The sequence below is a fragment of the Corylus avellana genome, chromosome ca1 (genome assembly GCF_901000735.1).
Source record: "Corylus avellana chromosome ca1, CavTom2PMs-1.0".
In the NCBI taxonomy this organism is placed as follows: Eukaryota; Viridiplantae; Streptophyta; class Magnoliopsida; order Fagales; family Betulaceae; genus Corylus; species Corylus avellana.
Window position 1 is genome coordinate 30,840,478 of NC_081541.1, and position 21,225 is coordinate 30,861,702.

The following is a 21,225-nucleotide window of genomic DNA, read 5'->3' on the forward strand; positions in this document are numbered from 1 at the left end:
ATATGCAATATACCACTAGCTGGACAAAGAGGCACCACGCAGCATTTTAAACCCAAGAGGAGAGAAGCCACAAAGAGAATGATGTAGAGCAAGTTTGGTAGTTGGAAACGTGTAAAGCTTTGACATGTAATCAAAATAAAATGATGCAAAAATGATAGCAACGCTAAACACAGTTGGGGAAAAGTGTTCTTCCAACTTTTCTGAATTATTCATCAATTACACTTTCGAATGGAAGTTATATCTTACTACTTGTAAGAGAGTAATGCTATAAGAAATATTAGAGTTATCCTATAGTCCTCCCAAATGTGACGTGACTTTTAAAATTACTAATAAATCAAAATTTAATAATGATGATCTCAAATTCAATGGTAATTTTAAAAGACACGTCACATTTAGGAGAATTCTAGTTTTCCTTATATAACATAGTAAGATACCAGATATCCTAACCAAAATCACCCACATGACAAGTTATGAGTTTTTTTTCCCTTAGCAAGTCTACTTGACATCTTCCTTCTTGGATGCATGGTGAGGATGAGAATGATCATACTAAATAAGCAAGGTAGTATTCGCTTGTACCCACATCGCTGGATATAGAAAACAAATATGAAAAACCTTTTCATTTCCTTCTTTTCAACGTACTAATTTACAAAGCATTTTCTATATTTATAAACATTTCTTTATAAAGAGGACTTCAGCTTCTCCACTTCTGTCAACAAAGAGGAATTCCCTTCACAAGCTTCTGTTAATACCTCGATCCTCTTCTCTACACCGCCTCTCTCTAGCGGTGAACCGCCATTTCGGTCAAGCATCTTAGATGTAGATGGCTTGTTATATCGAATAAGATTCAACATCATTCCCTGTGACATGCCATAATAAACAATTAGAATATTTTTACTTTCTTGTGTTGCTTTATTTATTGAAAACAAGGGAACACCAAAAGAAAAGTAGTGCAAAGCTAACTCCAAATGTGGTACATGTTTATGTATTTTATTCAACGAAAACAGAAGTGCAAGACACTGCAATTTCCCTTTCCATATCCATTGACATAGTTTTTCCACTTCTGTCAATTTCAAATATACACGGGCACCACATTTTGACAGTGTCAATCAGTAAACATTGAATCTGTTCGTCCCACTCATTTTTACCAGACCCACACTGGAGTTTTCAACAGTCTCTGAAAATTTCCGTACCTCATGGTGCTGCTTCCGGGAATAGTGTCGTAAAAGAGATTTTACGAGCTTGTTGCGCAACGGAAACTTGTCAACAGCATGAGAGTGAAATATGAAAGAAGAAAGGTGGTGTATAACCAGTGTATATGCTACCGATCCTCGAGTTGCAGCCCTGTCAAGGGCACCAGAATTCCATGACTTCACGTAAGCCTCCAAAATACCATCATTGTCCTGCAGAAGAACCAATTTCCATAAATTTTCATGACATTTATACCAAGTTCTCAGGTATTTTAGAAGCCTTTCGGCTAATAACATGAAATATATGTCAAGTGTAAGGGGAGCAGGTCCCCATATAAATAAGGTGATATTTAGGTAGCCATACCTCAATGGGTTCTAGGTATCCCTCAGCCTCGGCAATACATTTCTCTAGAGGTGGAAGAAGATCAAGAACACAAGCATTGGTCAGAGTATTCCAGGCAGCAAGTCGTGTAGGAGTTTCGACTTGACAGTGTACATAGACTGCAACTTGCCGGCCGAAAATCAAATCACCATAAGATAAGGCAGAAAACTGCTCCACAAGAGTTTCAATAAATGTTGAGTAACTCTCATGAATCTCTGATTGAAACATTAGAAACCCTGCATTATTTTTATTTCTGGATTCTGGCAATATATCTACTTTATTCTTCAAAGTGAGGTCACCACTTATACTGGCCATTGCTTGGTCAAGAAGCTGCCCATAGATATTTTGAAAAGCTTCATAAACATCCCTACTCTTCTCCTCTTCAAGAACGCCCATTCCAACAAGTAAGATCACAGATAAAGAATGCACCATCTGAACAGGGGAGGGGACTTCAGTGGATTTGAAAGTGGACATTGCTTCAACACCCAAATTAAAAAAAAAGTCCAGCTTTGGCAACTTCAAATAAATCATTGGGATCTTGGACAAGATTTTTTTGTTTTATCTCTTATCAGGCCAGCATGCTTGCTATCACAGATGGTTGAGATTGGACTGAGAAACCAATGAGTCGGAAGTGGCAGTCTCTGTTGAGCCCACTCTACGACTAAAGAAGTAGGCTTTTGATTGATCTTATTTGACGTGTCCAAGTCCTCAAATATAGTATCCAGACCTGCACTACCCTTTTTAAATGTTTTATTTCCAGAGCAACTATTATTGACCATGTCTTTGACCTTCTTCTTCATAGACAACCATCTGTTCCTGAAGTGAGAAGCTAATGTTTCACTGAAAACCAGGTAGTCCTCTTCTTTAAATTCCCACGCAAATGGTTTAAATCTCTTATTAAGGTGGAAAAACTGCTGAATACAGAGACCAAGGAACTTTAGAGCATGGACACGGAGTAAAATATTTAGCGCTTCTTCCACAAAAACGCTATCCCTAGGCCCAGCAGTTAAACATGCACCGAAGGCAGAATTGATCCTTTGCATTGCGAAGGTCATTGCTTCAACTGTGGATGTATCGGTAGAAGACAGCAATTGAAAACTTTTGAGCAAGTAAATGAGAAATCCTGCATCTATTTGTGCCAACAAAACATCAGCAGACCAAAATCCTCCACCAGATGCACCCCAGCCAACACCCAACCCCCAACCCTGGAGCTGGGCCGCCCCTGCCAAATATCTCAATGGACTGAACAAAGTGCCACTCTGAAGCAACTAACTTCATAAAAATGTTTAAGAGACTTCTCAATTCAACCATAGACCCCTTAAGTATCCCATTATCAAGTATGTTCCCTTCTTTTGAGATACAATATCCTTGGGGAGGACCATGGACAGCATTCTTCGCTAGCTGGATCAACCTATCAATGGTTACAATAACCTGGAAAAATCCATGAAGGCAACATACAGAAGCTAATGATGTTTCATGATTACTTTGCTGTCTCAAATGACATAGTTCCTCGATGAAAGAGCCACTTGCAGCAGGATATTCTGAACTATTGGCATCTGAAATGCCCAAAAATCCATTTTTAACAATCTCAAGTCCAACCTTAGGAACAAACTCGGACAGCCATGGCATGAGTTCCCTACTTCCATGCAGGTTGACACTAACCCCCTCTGGGATCACCCTTTCAAGCACTCTGCAAAGGATATGCATGACAGCTGAATATACCCACAACAAGGGAGTTACAGAAGTATCTTGGAAACAAAGTCACTCCCAATTCCTTTTTGCCAGTCAAAGAGTTTAGACATATGCGGATCATTCTTCAATGCTATCCACTTCATAGCTAAATCAACCATTGGACTGACATAATTCCAAGACCAGATCTCTGTATCATCACCAGCATGCTCCTGTGAAAAGAGAGCTGGAAGTCTTCTAGCCAAAGCTTCCAAAACAAGGTATGCCTCTGTACAGATGGAACTGAATTCACTAATAATACTATTCTGTATAAGTTTTTCAACTGTAGGTGGATTCAGCCACAAGCACAACGCAGGGAAAATATCTGAAAAACATGATACACAATATCCATACTGAATGCAGATCTTCCAAAAACGTAATTGTTCAACAATCGAAGCTGATGAAAGTTTACAGTTCTCTCTTCCTGATTTTACCCAGTGGTCAAGGGAGGAAACATATTGATACATATGCCATGTCATAGTTTTGAATGTCCCATTCTCTATAAACTTAATACAATTCTTCTGGTCTGATCGAGCCAAAACCTTGTATTTTATATCAAAAAAAGACAATATCAGCAGTTTATCAGCAGGATAATTCACAATCTAGAATCTCCCCAAAAATAAGAAAATAAAATTACTTACCTTTAACAGATTTTATTTTAGAAGGATGAATTTCTATGTTGTCTTTCGATGTAAATCTGTGGACAACTGTTTCAACGAGCCTTTAATTGAAAAGAGAAGAGAAGAGGATCGAAGAAGACAGATTTTTGATTTGAAGAAGCTCTGATTTGGTTTATTTTGATTTGATTTGAGAGATTTTTTATTTTTGATTTGAAGAGAAGAAGATCAAAGAAGGATAAGATTTATTTTTTGATTTGGGTTTTTGATTTTTTGAAGATTTTTTGGGTTTGGGTTTTTGAAAATGAAGGAAAGAAGAGAGAAAAGAGAGTGAAAATGGAGGAAAGAAGAGAGAGAGAGAGAGAGAGAGAGAGAGTGAAAATGGAGGAAGGAAGAGATCAGGGAGAGAGCTGGGGGGAGAAGAAACGTACTATTCCTTCATTAAAAAAATATTTTTAATTGAAAAAAAAATCCAGAAAAAATTTTAAAAAAGAAAAAAAAAAAATTTTAATAATTTTAAATTTCCTGACGTGTGAAAATATTTACTGACGTATCAAAGTTTGACACGTGAGAAAAATTCAGAAAATTCTGACGTGTTAAATTTAACACTAAGAAATTTTTCATTTCTGACACCCACAACTATAACGCCCGAAACACGTCAACACTAACCCGTCATGAGGATTTTCTGACGTGTCAGACCACCTGACACGTCAGAAATCGTAAGTCAGCAAAAATTTATTTTTTTGTAGTGTCGGATGCGTTTGAGACAGGAGAGAGAAGAGAGGTTTTTCTTTCTAGAGGAAACCATAATCTTAAATTGCACTCAAAACGAAGCAAGCTACATCAAACAACCTGTCTTGTACAACGTTACAGAAAGAAAATTACAAACTTATATTATATAGGACTAGAAATCCATGCACTATATATATTATGGAAAAGCCTCAATAACAGATTGCACAGCACGAATGGGTTTCACTGTGTATCGACAAAATCCAGCCTTGCCAAGAACAAATCCCCACTCGTTGAAGGTCCTCTCTTTGCCAGTATTAGTATGGGCCATCACGATCATGTCTAGAGCCAGCCTCACATCAGTTAGCTTGTCCGTTTCTGCTTCTTCAATCACTGCTTCAACAATTATTACCTTCCCTTTATCCTTTGGAATGGCTTCTCTGCATTTCTTAAGGATTTGGATGCATTCCTTATCTCCCCAATCATGGAGAACCCACTGCAATTGATCACAAGCCAAATTAATTAATTCATTACCCAAACATGCCTTCTTTTTTTGGGCTTCCTAATTATCACATAAATGATCATATACTAATTTACCTTTAGGAAAACAGCATCAGCCTTTGGAACACTTAAAAACATGTCACCCCCGACATGTTCAACTCCGATGGACTCTGTCGCAACCGAGACAACATGAGGAAGATCAAAGTTGATGCCTCGAAGCCATGGGAATGCCTTCACCAACGTTTGCAAAGTGGTTCCGTTGCCCCCACCCACATCCACCAAACTGCCAAGCCCATCAAATACTTCTGGGCAATCGTGAATCATGGCAGGCACCGCCAACCTAGCATCACAAGCCATTGCCTCATTGATAAGCTGGCTGTGAGCGGGATTCTCTGCAGCATAGCTCCATAAATCTTCGCCATGAGCCGCATCAAATGGCGAAGTCTCATTGGCTAGAACACGGGCGCTCAGACTGTGCCATGGTGCCAGCATCAATGGGCTACTTTCTAGTAAAATCAAAGCCGCCATGCTACGTTCTCCATGTCTCATTAGACGGCGTGACAGAGCCGTTTGTGCATAACCTAGGGAGCCATGGGCGGTGGTGAGTTCCTCTTTGAATATTCCGCGGTGCATTAGAAACCTCATGATGCGGTAGAGGGGGGACGGAGCGCATGCTAGAGCTGACGACAACTCGGATAATGTCATCGGGCTTCCATGGCTTTCAATGGAATCGGCTATCCCAAGCTCAATAGCACACTTCACTACCGCCATTTCTGTGAACCCAAATGCGTATTTCCAGACAGCCACTTCCGCTTGTTCCTCTTCTTCCTGCCATGTTGCTTCTCTTTGTTTTTCTTCCATCTTTGATCAGTTTGAAAAATCTAGCTATTTTATGTTAGTAGTATGAATTCCACATCAGCAAAAGCCTTGCAAGCTGTCAACCATCTAGCTATGACATCCTGCTACGAAGAACCGTTGACACCAATTAAGGAAACACTATCAACCATGCAAGCTGTCAAGCAATCAGCTCCTATATCCTACAGCTGTGAAGAAACATTGACACCAGCTAAGGAAAGTATGGACAACCAACCAAGGAAACAATATCTGCCTTACATGAAAACTATTAATGTGCAGACAACAATGACACTACAAGTATCAACCCCCACCAACTCTCTCTCTCTCTCTCTCTATCGTCTGTCGTGCAATCTAAATATTAATCGCTTAAGGCTGAGGTGATACACTTGAGGTTGAGCAATCTATATATATATATATATATATATATATATATATATACACGAGAAAGAGAATTGTTTTCGCAATAAGAAATGAAGCTGTACATCATCATGCACAATAATTCTTTCAAGATTGTACTGCTATAATTTTTGTTTTTTTGTTTTAATTTCCTTTAATTTAATTTCCTTTGTTTTGGGTCCTACGTGGGACTCCATCAGTCCACCAATAAAGACCGGTCAGAAAACAGATGCATCTTTGTCGATCAATATAATTGTTTCAAGATTGTAGAGGAGTTACAGGACCCTCGAAAGTAGAGCTGTGCAACTGTGCAAGCATGTTCACTTGCAATCAGGTAAAACACGTGCCTTCCTCTAAAAACACGCGAATCATCATACACTATTTTCCCTTCTTTTGAGATACAATATTCTTGGGGAGGACCATGGACAGCATTCTTCGCTAGCTGGATCAACCTATCAATGTTTACAATAACCTGGAAAAATCCATGAAGGCAACATACAGAAGCTAATAATGTTTCATGATTACTTTGCTGTCTCAAATGACATAGTTCCTCGATGAAAGAGCCACTTGCAGCAGGATATTCTGAACTATTGGCATCTGAAATGCCCAAAAATCCATTTTTAACAATCTCAAGTCCAACCTTAGGAACAAACTCGGACAGCCATGGCATGAGTTCCCTACTTCCATGCAGGTTGACACTAACCCCCTCTGGGATCACCCTTTCAAGCACTCTGCAAAGGATATGCATGACAGCTGAATATACCCACAACAAGGGAGTTACAGAAGTATCTTGGAAACAAAGTCACTCCCAATTCCTTTTTGCCAGTCAAAGAGTTTAGACATATGCGGATCATTCTTCAATGCTATCCACTTCATAGCTAAATCAACCATTGGACTGACATAATTCCAAGACCAGATCTCTGTATCATCACGAGCATGCTCCTGTGAAAAGAGAGCTGGAAGTCTTCTAGCCAAAGCTTCCAAAACAAGGTATGCCTCTGTACAGATGGAACTGAATTCACTAATAATACTATTCTGTATAGGTTTTTCAACTGTAGGTGGATTCAGCCACAAGCACAACGCAGGGAAAATATCTGAAAAACATGATACACAATATCCATACTGAATGCAGATCTTCCAAAAACGTAATTGTTCAACAATCGAAGCTGATGAAAGTTTACAGTTCTCTCTTCCTGATTTTACCCAGTGGTCAAGGGAGGAAACATATTGATACATATGCCATGTCATAGTTTTGAATGTCCCATTCTCTATAAACTTAATACAATTCTTCTGGTCTGATCGAGCCAAGACCTTGTATTTTATATCAAAAAAAGACAATATCAGCAGTTTATCAGCAGGATAATTCGCAATCTAGAATCTCTCCAAAAATAAGAAAATAAAATTACTTACCTTTAAAAGGCTAACAGATTTTATTTTAGAAGGATGAATTTCTATGTTGTCTTTCGATGTAAATCTGTGGACAACTGTTTCAACGAGCCTTTAATTTTAAAGAGAAGAGAAGAGGATCGAAGAAGACAGATTTTTTATTTGAAGAAGCTCTGATTTGGTTTATTTTGATTTGATTTGAGAGATTTTTTATTTTTGATTTGAAGAGAAGAAGATCAAAGAAGGATAAGGTTTATTTTTTTATTTGGGTTTTTGATTTTTTGAAGATTTTTTGGGTTTGGGTTTTTTAAAATGAAGGAAAGAAGAGAGAAAAGAGAGTGAAAATGGAGGAAAGAAGAGAGAGAGAGAGAGAGAGTGAAAATGGAGGAAGGAAGAGATAAGGGAGAGAGCTGGGGGGAGAAGAAACGTACTATTCCTTCATTAAAAAAATATTTTTAATTGAAAAAAAAAATCCAGAAAAAATTTAAAAAAAAAAAATTATTTTTTTTTTTAATAATTTTAAATTTCCTGACGTGTCAAAATATTTACTGACGTATCAAAATTTGACACGTGAGAAAAATTCAGAAAATTCTGACGTGTTAAATTTAACACTAAGAAATTTTTCATTTCTGACACCCACAACTGTAACGCCCGAAACACGTCAACACTAACCCGTCATGAGGATTTTCTGACGTGTCAGACCACCTGACACGTCAGAAATCGTAAGTCAGCAAAAATTTATTTTTTTGTAGTGTCGGATGCGTTTGAGACAGGAGAGAGAAGAAAGGTTTTTCTTTCTAGAGGAAACCATAATCTTAAATTGCACTCAAAACGAAGCAAGCTACATCAAACAACCTGTCTTGTACAACGTTACAGAAAGAAAATTACAAACTTATATTATATAGGACTAGAAATCCATGCACTATATATATTATGGAAAAGCCTCAATAACAGATTGCACAGCACGAATGGGTTTCACTGTGTATCGACAAAATCCAGCCTTGCCAAGAACAAATCCCCACTCGTTGAAGGTCCTCTCTTTGCCAGTATTAGTTTGGGCCATCACGATCATGTCTAGAGCCAGCCTCACATCAGTTAGCTTGTCCGTTTCTGCTTCTTCAATCACTGCTTCAACAATTATTACCTTCCCTTTATCCTTTGGAATGGCTTCTCTGCATTTCTTAAGGATTTGGATGCATTCCTTATCTCCCCAATCATGGAGAACCCACTGCAATTGATCACAAGCCAAATTAATTAATTCATTACCCAAACATGCCTTCTTCTTTTGGGCTTCCTAATTATCACATAAATGATCATATACTAATTTACCTTTAGGAAAACAGCATCAGCCTTTGGAACACTTAAAAACATGTCACCCCCGACATGTTCAACTCCGATGGACTCTGTCGCAACCGAGACAACATGAGGAAGATCAAAGTTGATGCCTCGAAGCCGTGGGAATGCCTTCACCAACGTTTGCAAAGTGGTTCCGTTGCCTCCACCCACATCCACCAAACTGCCAAGCCCATCAAATACTTATGGGCAATCGTGAATCATGGCAGGCACTGCCAGCCTAGCATCACAAGCCATTGCCTCATTGATAAGCTGGCTGTGAGCGGGATTCTCTGCAGCATAGCTCCATACATCTTCGCCATGAGCCGCATCAAATGGCGAAGTCTCATTGGCTAGAACACGGGCGCTCAGACTGTGCCATGGTGCTAGCATCACTGGGCTACTTTCTAGTAAAATTAAAGCCGCCACGCTACGTTCTCCATGTCTCATCAGACGGCGTGACAGAGCCGTTTGTGCATAACCTGGGGAGCCATGGGCGGTGGTGAGTTCCTCTTTGAATATTTCGCGGTGCATTAGAAACCTCATGATGCAGTAGAGGGGGGACGGAGCGCATGCTAGAGCTGACGACAACTCGGATAATGTCATCGGGCTTCCATGGCTTTCAATGGCATCGGCTATCCCAAGCTCAATAGTACACTTCACTACCGCCATTTCTGTGAACCCGAATGCGTATTTCCAGATAGCCACTTCGGCTTGTTCCTCTTCCTCCTGCCATGTTGCTTTTCTTTGTGTTTCTTCCATCTCTGATCAGTTTGAGAAATCTAGCTATTTTAGCCTTGCATTTCAGGTCAGAGCTTCATATATACAAGAATGAATAGTTGCTGCGCATTAGGAAGCTAAGCTATCACTATCACAGAGATTCTTTCACGATATCACTTGTAATTTTTTTTTTCTTCTTCTTTTCTTTTCTCATTTAACTTTTATGATAATTCAGCCAAAGACTGGCCCTCGACTGACGTTGCTTTCTATATATATATATATATATATATATATATAATAAAGACAACTAATGAATGCTGGGAATGGACTGTTGTGAGTGCACTTATGAGTGTTGTGTTGTACACTACAAAAAACAGGTCATTTTCTAACGTTGCAAACAGTGTCTGTTTTTTGCCACGTCAGTAAATGCTGACGTGCTGAAACTGGCACGTCAACAAATATTTTACTGACGTGTCAAAAGTAACTCGTCAGGATTTTCTGACATGTCAACTTTTGACCCGTCAGGATTTACTGACGTGTCAACTTTTGACACGTCAGTAAAAATTTAATCATATTTAATTTTTAACCAATTTATTTAATTAAAATTAAAATTTATTAATTTCTGACGTGTCAACGTTCGACACGTCAGAAAATTCTGACGTGTTAAACAGACATGTCAGAATTTGATGACGTGTCAAACAAACACGTCAGAAAATTCTGACCTGTCTGTTTGACACGTCAGCAGTTTTATTTTCCTATGTTTTCATGTATTAGGAGCCAATAGTTTTCTGGGATTTGTTGGGTTTCTCTTGTAGACATCGTGAAATTTTTATTTCTGGGATTCTTGGGTTTCTTTGGGAGGTGTTGAGCGTTTTGGGTTGTGGCTTTACAATGCATTTGGCTGCATGTTGATTGGTGGTTGGGAATCAGATGTATGATTTGTGTTTTGCTTCATGGGTTTTATTGGAATTTGCAACAAAGGTTGGAATTTGGAAGGTTGTGCTTAGTTTCCATTGATCAAGTTTTCTGATTCTGAGTGAAGCGTCTGCAATAGAGGTATTTTGATCTCTGGGGTCTTGTGAGTTTCATTATTCATCCTAATTTGGGGGGTCTTTGATTTAGAACCCATTTGGCTATTGAGTTGGAGGTGGCTGGGAAATTGAGGGTTTGAGATATAAAAAAATGTTCTTTGGCATTTCATTTCAGATATATTTGCTGTAGCTTTTTATGATTATCTATTTTCCTTAAACTTTGTACATTGAGCAAACTCAGCTGTAAGAAAATCTTACTTATTAATTTGAATTTGCCAAAACATAAAATATAAAAAATATAAAAGAAATTCCGGACGTGCCTAATGTTACGTCAAAAATGTCTAATGGGTTTTTTGGCATGTCAGAAATGTCTGACGCGCCAAGGATGGCACGTCATAAATTTCTTTTATTATTATTATTATTATTTTTTTTTTTTTTTATACAACGTTTATTTAATATTTATATACTTCAATATGCCTAATGTTACTTAATTTTATTATTTAAGGAGATTCCAAATGAACGAGGATAATGTTATATATCCTTAATTTAGGTTTGACGTACACATGTCATTTTTATAGCTTTGATTTGGAAAATTTGCTTTACAAAACCAATCATTCCAAAACATATTTTATATATAAACATGTCGTTTTACTATTTTTGTATAAAATGACATTTTAAATTAATTTGGAGATATTGCAACTTGAAGGATGAAAACACAAAATCTTTTTTACAAAATCTTTTGTAAATACTATATATTAATTTACAAACCTTTTTTTTTCTTCTTTGATTTTTTAAAAATACTTAGAATATTAGAACTTTTGCTATAAGTTAATTACAATATTATACTTACAATTAAATTCTACTTAGAATATTATATTTATAGGATATAAGTATAACGTACTTATATATATCATACAATTATATATATATATCTTGACGTGCCAAGTGGCATCCTGACGTGCCAAGTGGCAGGTCAGGCGTGGCCTTGGGAAGGCCAGCGCCTGCTAGCCATCCCATCGCCCACGCCCCCATGCCAGCTTCTTTTTGGGATTTCTCCCATTTTTTTTTTCCCTCTAGCTCTCCCTCCTGGCCCTTTCTTCTTCCCTCCCCCTGGTTTTTTCTATTTTTTCTTCTCTAGCTAACTCCTCTGGCGCCCACGTACAGCTCCCTCTCCCGCGCGCTCTCTCTCCTAGCCAGCTCTATCTCTCAGCTAGCTAGCAAGTTCTCTAGCTCTCTCCAGCTCACTCCCCATCTCCGGCCAGCTCCATCACTTTGCCGTTGCCGTCTCCAGCGGTACGCTGGCCGAAACTTCTCCGTCAATCAACTCCAGCTCTCCTGCAGGTATATATATATATAGTTTTATTTTATATATACTGTTTTATTTTATATATATATATATATATATATATTGTGTTGTTTAATCAAATTTATGTTTTATTTTGTCATGAATCCGTATGATGTTTGGTTAATACATTGGATTGATCGAGTATTTGTGAGTATGTATTAATTGATGGAGGTGTTTTTTTTTTTTTTTATATATATTATTTACTTATTGTACGTTCGTTGTATATGCACATGCATGCATGCAAGATGATGTTTCTCATGGTAGCTAGGTTTTTGTTTCATAATATAATAGTTTTTTAAATATGGCTTCTTGTTTTATTTTTTTTATTTTTTGTTTGTTTAGCTGAAAAAGGTTAGCTTATTAATTAGTAAATAATTTATACAACATTATTTCAATTTTAATCATTTGACCTTCTAATTAAGTACGTGTAGTACGTGGTGATAATTATAGAGATTTAATTTCAGACTTTGTTTAATTAATACTTAAATTGAATGAGTCTTAATATTGAGACGTACATTAAATCTCTTATTAATTTGTAAGTTATACATTCTCATGGTAGCGATGATTCAATTCGAATTCCATGGATTTAATTGGAAAAAAAGTTGACAAAAGTGCAAACATTGTGAAACTTAGAGAGACTCCAAATGAATACACACTTTGGTACTATCCCCTTAATTTTTCTAACAAATTCATATCCATGAATATTGGATATGAATATTAATTAAATAACTAACCTAGTTATTTAATTATTTTAGGGTCCTCGATCATATATAACAAATGCACACACTACTAGGTATATATTAATACCTATACATTATCAGGAAGTTTACACTTTTGAATGGCAAAAGTGCAAATATTGTGAAACTTAAAGAGACTCTAAATGAATACACACTTTGGTACTATCCCCTTAATTTTTCTAACAAATTCATATCCATGAATATTGGATATGAATATTAATTAAATAATTAACCTGGCCTAGTTATTTAATTATTTTAGGGTCCTCGATCATATATAAGAAATGCATGCATATATATATATATATATATATATATATATATATTCGCATGAATATGCATTATATTTGGACATAAAAAATTTAAACCTATATGATAATGTATATATAGGTTTATATTTTTAACGTGGTTGAAATATTTAGGTTTATATATATGCATGTGCTTGAAATGAGGTATATATTTTTTAAGTCTTTTATATTGATTCGTAATTTATGTACGTAGCGAAAAATGGACAAGAGTTGGATGACAAAGTCTAGGGGTACGAGGGAATACAGAGACGGGTGTAGACTGTTCGTGGAGTTTGCAGTTAGTAACTGTAGAACCCCTGATGGAAAAATCAATTGCCCTTGCAAGATTTGTCGAAATTACCGGCGCCACCCGCCGGATTTCGTATTCGACCACTTGACAGGGGGAAAAGGAATGATGCCGGAATATACATTATGGTACTATCATGGTGAGAAGCATGTACAGGGTCCTGATAGACCGTCTGGTTCGAATCGCCCGGCTTCAGATGCGGGTGCAACTGCAAATCAGGGTGGAGACATGCACGCAATGTTGCGTGACTTATTCGGCATGCACGAAGTGGTCAGGGAAGACAATTGTGAGCCTCAAGTCGTAGTGCAAGGGGGTGAAGACATTGTAAACGAAGAAGCCGCTGAAGGTGACGCAGTAAAGTATTATATGCTTATGAAAAAGGCGGAGAAACCACTTCATAACGGAACAAAACATACCAAACTAAGTGCGACTGTACACTTGTACAACCTGAAGTGCGTTGGTGGACTAAGTAACGCGAGCTTCTCGGCCTTCCTAGAGTTCATTAACCAGTTGCTGCCTGAGAGAGATGAAAAGCTGCCAGGTAATACATATGAAGCGAAAAAGTTTTTACGAGATATGGGACTTGGGTATGAGAAGATACCGGCGTGTCATAATGACTGTATGTTATTCTGGAAGGGCACAAAGGAGTTGGATTCATATACCGTATGTGAAAAATCTAAATGGATGGATGCAATCAATTTAGATGAGGATGGTCAACCTATATCGTCGGGCAAGAAATGTCCGGTAAAGGTGTTGCGGTGGTTTCCACTTGTACCACGACTACAGAGGTTGTTTATATCAGAGCATACTGCACGCTTTATGACGTGGCATGCAGAAGGCTGCACAAAGGACGGCGTATTGAGGCATCCGGCTGATGGCGAAGCATGGAAGTCATTCGACAATTTGCATCCGGAGTTTTCAGCGGACAGCAGGAATGTAAGGCTCGGACTAACCTCGGATGGATTTAATCCATTTGGAAACATGAGCACATCTCACAGCACTTGGCCTGTACTGCTTATGCCCTATAACTTGCCTCCTTGGATGTGCATGAAACAGACATCTTTTATACTATCATTGATTATTGCAGGCCCAAGTTCACCTGGAATGGATATAGATGTCTACCTTCAACCCTTAATTGAGGAGTTACAAGAACTATGGAATGTAAGGGTGCGCACATACGACGTCTCAAAGAAAAAAAAATTTGTCCTACGAGCGCAGTTGATATGGACAATTAATGACTTTTCAGCATATGCAGATTTGTCTTGATGGTCTACCAGGGGTGAGAAGGCATGTCCGTGCTGTATGAACTCGACAAGGTCGAAGTGGTTAAAACATGGTCATAAATGGTGTTATATGGGGCACAGGCGATACTTGCCCATTGATCATACATGGAGGAGGAACAAAAGAACATTTGACGGCAACGTAGAATTAGAATGTGCCTTTGATGTGCCAAGTGGAGACGAAATCATGAGCCAATTAGAAGGGATGGTGTTTGGGGGATGAGAACGCTGGTCAGGCAAGGGAGGCTGCGAAAGAAAAAGGAAAGAAGTAGAAGACGAATACTTCTAATGTAGTGTGGAAGAATAAAAGTATTTTCTTTAGGTTACCGTATTGGAAAGATAATTTATTACGGCACAACCTTGATGTTATGCACATAGAGAAAAACGTGATGGACAACATACTTGGTACAATACTGGACATTCCAGGGAAAACGAAGGACAACTTCGTCGCCCGCTTAGATTTGCAAGAAATGGTTTGAGACGTACACTTCATCCCTACACTGGTGAGAATGGTAAGACCTATATGCGGCAAGCTACCTACACGATGTCCAATGATGATAAGACACATTTTTTGAAAGTGTTACGAAATGTAAGGGTGCCCGATGGATATGCCTCGAACATTTTTCGTTGTATACGACTTATGGATTATACGATATCGGGGTTAAAGAGTCATGACAGTCACGTATTGATGCAGCAGCTTCTACCTATTACATTGCGTGGATCACTTCCAAGCAACGTGGTTAGACCTCTTGTTGAGATGTCTGCATTCTTCAGGGGACTATGTTCAACAACATTGACACAAGAGGATATTGACCGACTATAGTGTGATGTCTGTATCACGTTGTGCAAGATGGAACAGGTTTTTCTCCCCAGCTTTTTCACAAGCATGGTTCATGTGGTCGTGCATCTTATCGGTGAATGTCGACTCGGTGGACCAGTACAGTATAGGTGGATGTATCCGGCAAAGAGGTAAAATTTGTTTACGGATATTTCATATTTTATGGTTATCTCTAATACAAGACAAGTACTAACTGCACTGATTGATTGTATTCGTTCATATTTAGGAGCCTTGGAGTTTTCAAATCTAATGTGCGTAACAAAGCGGCTCCTGAGGGCTGCATTGCGGAGGGCTACATAGCTACTGAGTTGGTGACGTTCTGTTCGAGATATTTAGATAATACACCAACATTTCACAATAGGATACAAAGAAATCCAGATGGTTCAAAGGGACATGGAACACAAGTCCGGCTCGACCGAATCACAATGACACAGATACACCGGTATATTATGTTCAATTCGGACGACTTCCTTCAATTGCGGACATAAGTCGAGGTCCTTCTTCGCATATTGTATGTTCAATGAACTTGTAACATTTCCCGTATCGAATTATAATTAATAACATTTCGAATTGTAGAATGCACATGGATACGCTTAGGGGGCGAACAACAGAGGATCAGTTGGAAACCCAACATTATGAGCTGTTCTGCGACTGGTACCATGACTACGTAAGAATGACGTGATGTTAACAAAATCACTTGTCGGATTATATTTGCATGCATAATGTTTTTCAAATCAACTGAAACACTCTTTAACCAAGTGTTAACATTGTATTGTAAATATTCACAGGTCGATCGATTGGATGATCGATCTAGGAAGGAACTTGGTGAGAAATTGATAATGCATTGTAGAAGGCCGCGGGAGTCAGCAGTCAGATCCAATAGATATGTGGTTAACGGCAAGTTGTTTCGCACTATTGCATCTGATGCCGGAAAGAGGACTCAGAATAGCGGGGTGTGTGTGCCGACTGTTGATGGCGAAACGTACTACGGGAAGTTAACGGAAGTACTTGAGATTGAGTACTAATACAGGACTACGTACGTTATGTTCAGGTGTGATTGGGCGGACACCACGAGGGACAAGGGGTACAAGGTGGATGAGTATGGCATGATATTTGTGAACTTCAAAAACCTTGTTCACACGGGAGAATTAGTTACTGATGAGCCGTATGTGCTAACTTCACAAGTTGATCTGGTATTTTACGTAGAAGATGGTAGATACCCGGATTGGGTTTGCGCAGTAAGGACCAAACCAAGAAATATATACGACGTTGGTCAGAATGAAGGGCATCAGGATTCAGGTGCCAATTATCACGAGTGTGAGCTGCTCATATTGACCAGAAATTGTGATCACGATCTGCAGGATCATATCCAATACGTCAGACCCGACTTAGATCCAATTAAAGCGTATGTGATTGAATAAAAGCTGAATATATATATATATATATATATATATATATATATATATATATATGTGTGTGTGTGTGTGTGTGTGTGTGTGTGTGTGTGTGTGTGTGTTTAGATTGGTAGTTGTTCACTATATGCCCATCAACGCACTTAATATAATTTTTTTATAATGCATGAATCTGGTATATATCTTATTTCATACGTGTGAGTCATGCATATATAACGTAGTGAATATTTCATACATTGTATACGTGATTAATTGAATTTGTGGTATTTTTCGCAGGTTACTATGAGTCATAGGGGGAAGAGAAGAGCACGCAGGAGCTCGTCTGTAGTGCGACAGCCTATGTCGCTTGGGTCTCCGTCAGACCACCTTGATAATAGCGAGCAACAAGACGTTGCTCAGCTTCTGGGCATTCAGGACGGATATCGACCGGTACTTCCAGGCAATATGGAAGGGGAGATCCCTCTCCATAATCCATACGGTGGGGCAGGCATGGCCCAGATGGGGTATCTGCCAGCCAGCCAGCTTGGAGAGAGTACCCAGGGATATGTAGAGCAGCTATACAGCCAGCATAGTGCAGGTATGACCGAAAGTTTTTTTGGAAAGATTGCCAATTTTTTGGAAATTTCTAACTATATTGGTGCGATATCAATTATATTATTTAACTACAACTACAACTTCATATAATTCTAAATATTCTAAAAAACATAGCAGATCCTGACGACAGTGAAACATCGGCCGAGGAGGACTGTATTGGTGCGACACAGGACACGGCTAACCCGCAGCCAACCGACCCTGCTCCCGGCGACCAGTTACTCCATCGGCAGGTCCGCACCATAAGTAAGTGGATATGTTCGAATGTCGTGTATATATGTCTTAATTTAGTTGTAATTAGTATTGAATTCGACATAACTTACATCGGTAATTTTTTAATCTGTTAGGTACCGATTCAGAGGGAAACGAAGTTATTGAGGTGTTTACCATCCGTGACTCGCACAGGTTGCCGGGAGTCCCCGTCGGCAAGCGGATCATAATGGAGTACAATGCAGCATGCCAGCCCGTCGGCTTTAGCTCCATGAGGTTTAAACGGATGGCTGGAAATGTCATAAGGAGCTCCAATTATGTCAGAATACCGGACAATTGGACGAAGGTACCGCAGCGTACCAAAGAGGATATTTGGGACGCCTTGATGGTATGTGTTGCATATTATGTAAAACACTTATAATGTATATATGTATATATACGCTCTAAGTTGCACACATATATTTTAGGTTTTTGTAATTTAATAATTTTGAACATGTGCAGGCATACTTTTTCGTCCCGCCCGAATTCAATTTGGAAGCCATAAAGAATGAAGCATTCAAGGATATGGGATCAAAGCTGCGGACTTGGAGGTACGAGCTTAAAAGATGTTGTGCAATTACGGAGGAAGATACTCCGGATACTGTACGGGCAAGAGTGGGGGAACAAACACTTGACGAGTACAATGCCGAAGACGTGGAGATCTTATTGGAGAGATGGTGTACTCGTCAGAATAAGGTAGGTTATAAGTTAAACTCTTCATTTTGTGTAGTGTCATTATATGGTTTTATTAACATGTACAGGTGTCATGTAAAACGAAATTGCCTCTTTATTGTGTAGTGTTGCATATAAAGAGTACTAAAACCAAATTTCCTTACATTACTAACATATCAATATGGTAACTGTGTAGGACTATGCGGCAAAAATGAAGCGCTTGCGAGCATTAAATAATACGCCCCATTGCACCGGATCGAAGAGCTATGCCAGAGTGACACATGAGGAGGTAAGTGTGTAATTTACCATGTAAACAACAAATCATTTGATATATTTAAAAATATCTGTATGTCCTATTTTTTCGGCAGGCCATACGTTTGGGCAAGTATCCTACTCGTGCAGAGAGTTACATCAACACGCACACGAAGGCGGACAAAACCTATCCGAATGAGATAGTGGAAGAGAGATGTGTATGCTACAATTTAATTCTTTGTTTATATATTTGATAAATTATTTGCAATTAACAGTTGTATGACCCACTGACCCAATAATGAATGTAACATACAAAAAATGATGAAGGAGCTGATACCCACCGACCCTGCAGCGTCGTCTATCATCACAGAGGGAACGGTCAAGTGGACGCCAAACGACGCTTATGCACAAGCGCTTGGAAATAAGTCTGAGTACGCCGGTAGGGTTCGGCAGGCTGGATCGAATATTTTGCCGTGTGGGGCTCCATACATTCATACTATACACCGTTACAAGCACGGTCAGAAAACACCAGCCACTCCATGATGTCACAAGAAACGCTTGACAGAACTCTTGAGGCAGAGAGGGCGAAGCACAAGGAAGAGATAGATGCATTGGTGGCTGCGACCAATGCACGTTAGGCAACGTTTGACGCCCGATTGCGCCAGATCGAGGCAATGATGCGGTTCAGCTTTGCACCAGAGGGAGCTTCCCCACACATTGCGGTGGTGCCATCGTCGATCGACGGCGAAGCATGTACTGACATTTTTTAATGGTCAAATGTGTTTTTAGACCTTTACCTATATATATGTGAACTTCTATAACCTATATATATATGTCAACTTATAACTTTAGAGTATGGAATTGTGTTATCTTATGGCCTTTTAAGTTTTATGGAAGGGCCTACTGTTTCCTAGATTAGAGTAGCGGGGCTGAGGATCCCTCCTTCATGTATTATTTTTGAAGAAGAAATCCCTCATGTGTATTAAATTGGAAAGCATTGTTACCCATATACTAATTCTTACATTAACCTTGTCACATATAGCATTCCAATTGGGCTGGCCTTAGGAGATAGAAAATAGTGGCCACATTTTCTTGAATTAACTTGCTTGCTTCTATTTTTAATGGTCAAATGTGTTTTTAGAACTTTACCTATATATATGTGAACTTCTAAAACCTATATATATGTCAACTTATAAATTTAGAGTATGGATATATATGTTGTAGTCATTCTCTTAATTAATGATGTAAATCCTGTTGAATTTGGTTTATATATCATGGTTGGTTTGGTGGTGGATGTGGGTACGTACGAGCTTTGCTTTTGAACTGTTTTATTGGTATTATGAGATCAATGTACAACTATGGTCCTTGTAGAATATTAACAATCTAGTGTATGTGATTGTGTGAGAGTATGAAACGATCAAGTCTTAACTAGATGAATATCATAATTTTATGGAAATAATATAACATGATTTGAATATATGTAAACTCCTATGTGTTAATATCCTCAACAAATTAAAATGTTAATATATATCTCACATAATTGCCATAGCAAAAATGAAGCGCATCTACTCATGTCTATAAATTTAACGTCAACATTGATTGCTCTGTGGAATAAATTTTAGTTTTTTTTTTTATATGCACTTTTTGCTAATTAACTTCATCATCGTTTTACCTATTTTTGTTATATCATTTACTGTGTTAGACTCAACAACTGAGTTGGGTGAATATTTGGACATAGTGAACATTGTTTGGTGATTGTTTGTTTTTATCGTTTGCAAGTGATGGAGCTCATGGAGAGGATGCTATGAATGTCAATAATCAGCATTGACCGTCTAGTTCGCCATTCATACTTGTATAAAAGTTACTTTGTTGATGTAATTGTATTTATGATATCCTTTTTGATGATAACAGAGATAGTTTTTTGATAATTGTGGTTGGTTATTGGCACTTGGTATATATGTTATTTTGTGTTTGTTAAGATTGATGGAAAAATAGTTTGATGTGTTAACTTATTAGGATATGACTTATGTTATTTGTATAGATTGATGAAAAAATAGCTAGAATTATTTGCAATGATTGATGGATAAATTGTATATCAGGTTAATTGTAATCCAAAATTCGGGTATAGTCCCGAAAAAACTAAAAAAAATATATTGGGGGGTGAAAAAAAAAAAGAAAAAGTAACCAATTTTTCTGACATGTTAATAGGTAACACGTCAGAAATTTCTGACGTGTTACCTGTGACACGTCAGAAAAAATTTATGACGTGTCAAGTTTCAACACGTCAAGAATTTCTGACGTGTCAAATTTGACACGTCAGAAATTATCACGCCAGAAATTTTTCATTTCTGACACTTATAATGTTCACGCGCGAGACACGTCAAAAAGGCCCCG

The 21,225-nt window shown here is 38.3% G+C and overlaps 1 protein-coding gene and 2 pseudogenes across 1 annotated transcript; all 3 read right to left on the reverse strand.

Moving 5' to 3' along the window:
* Positions 1 to 677: 677 nt before the first annotated feature.
* Positions 678 to 8,408, reverse strand: LOC132169782 (transcriptional elongation regulator MINIYO-like; annotated as a pseudogene).
* Positions 4,764 to 6,005, reverse strand: LOC132167164 (acetylserotonin O-methyltransferase-like). The gene is made up of 2 exons (XM_059578065.1): positions 5,241 to 6,005; positions 4,764 to 5,139 (listed from the first exon to the last, which is right to left on the reverse strand). Exons 1-2 carry the CDS (start codon positions 6,003 to 6,005, stop codon positions 4,843 to 4,845), a joined length of 1,062 nt encoding a protein of 353 aa, XP_059434048.1. The 3' UTR covers positions 4,764 to 4,842.
* A 225-nt stretch (positions 8,409 to 8,633) lies between the features above and the next one.
* Positions 8,634 to 9,875, reverse strand: LOC132167634 (acetylserotonin O-methyltransferase-like; annotated as a pseudogene).
* Positions 9,876 to 21,225: the final 11,350 nt, after the last annotated feature.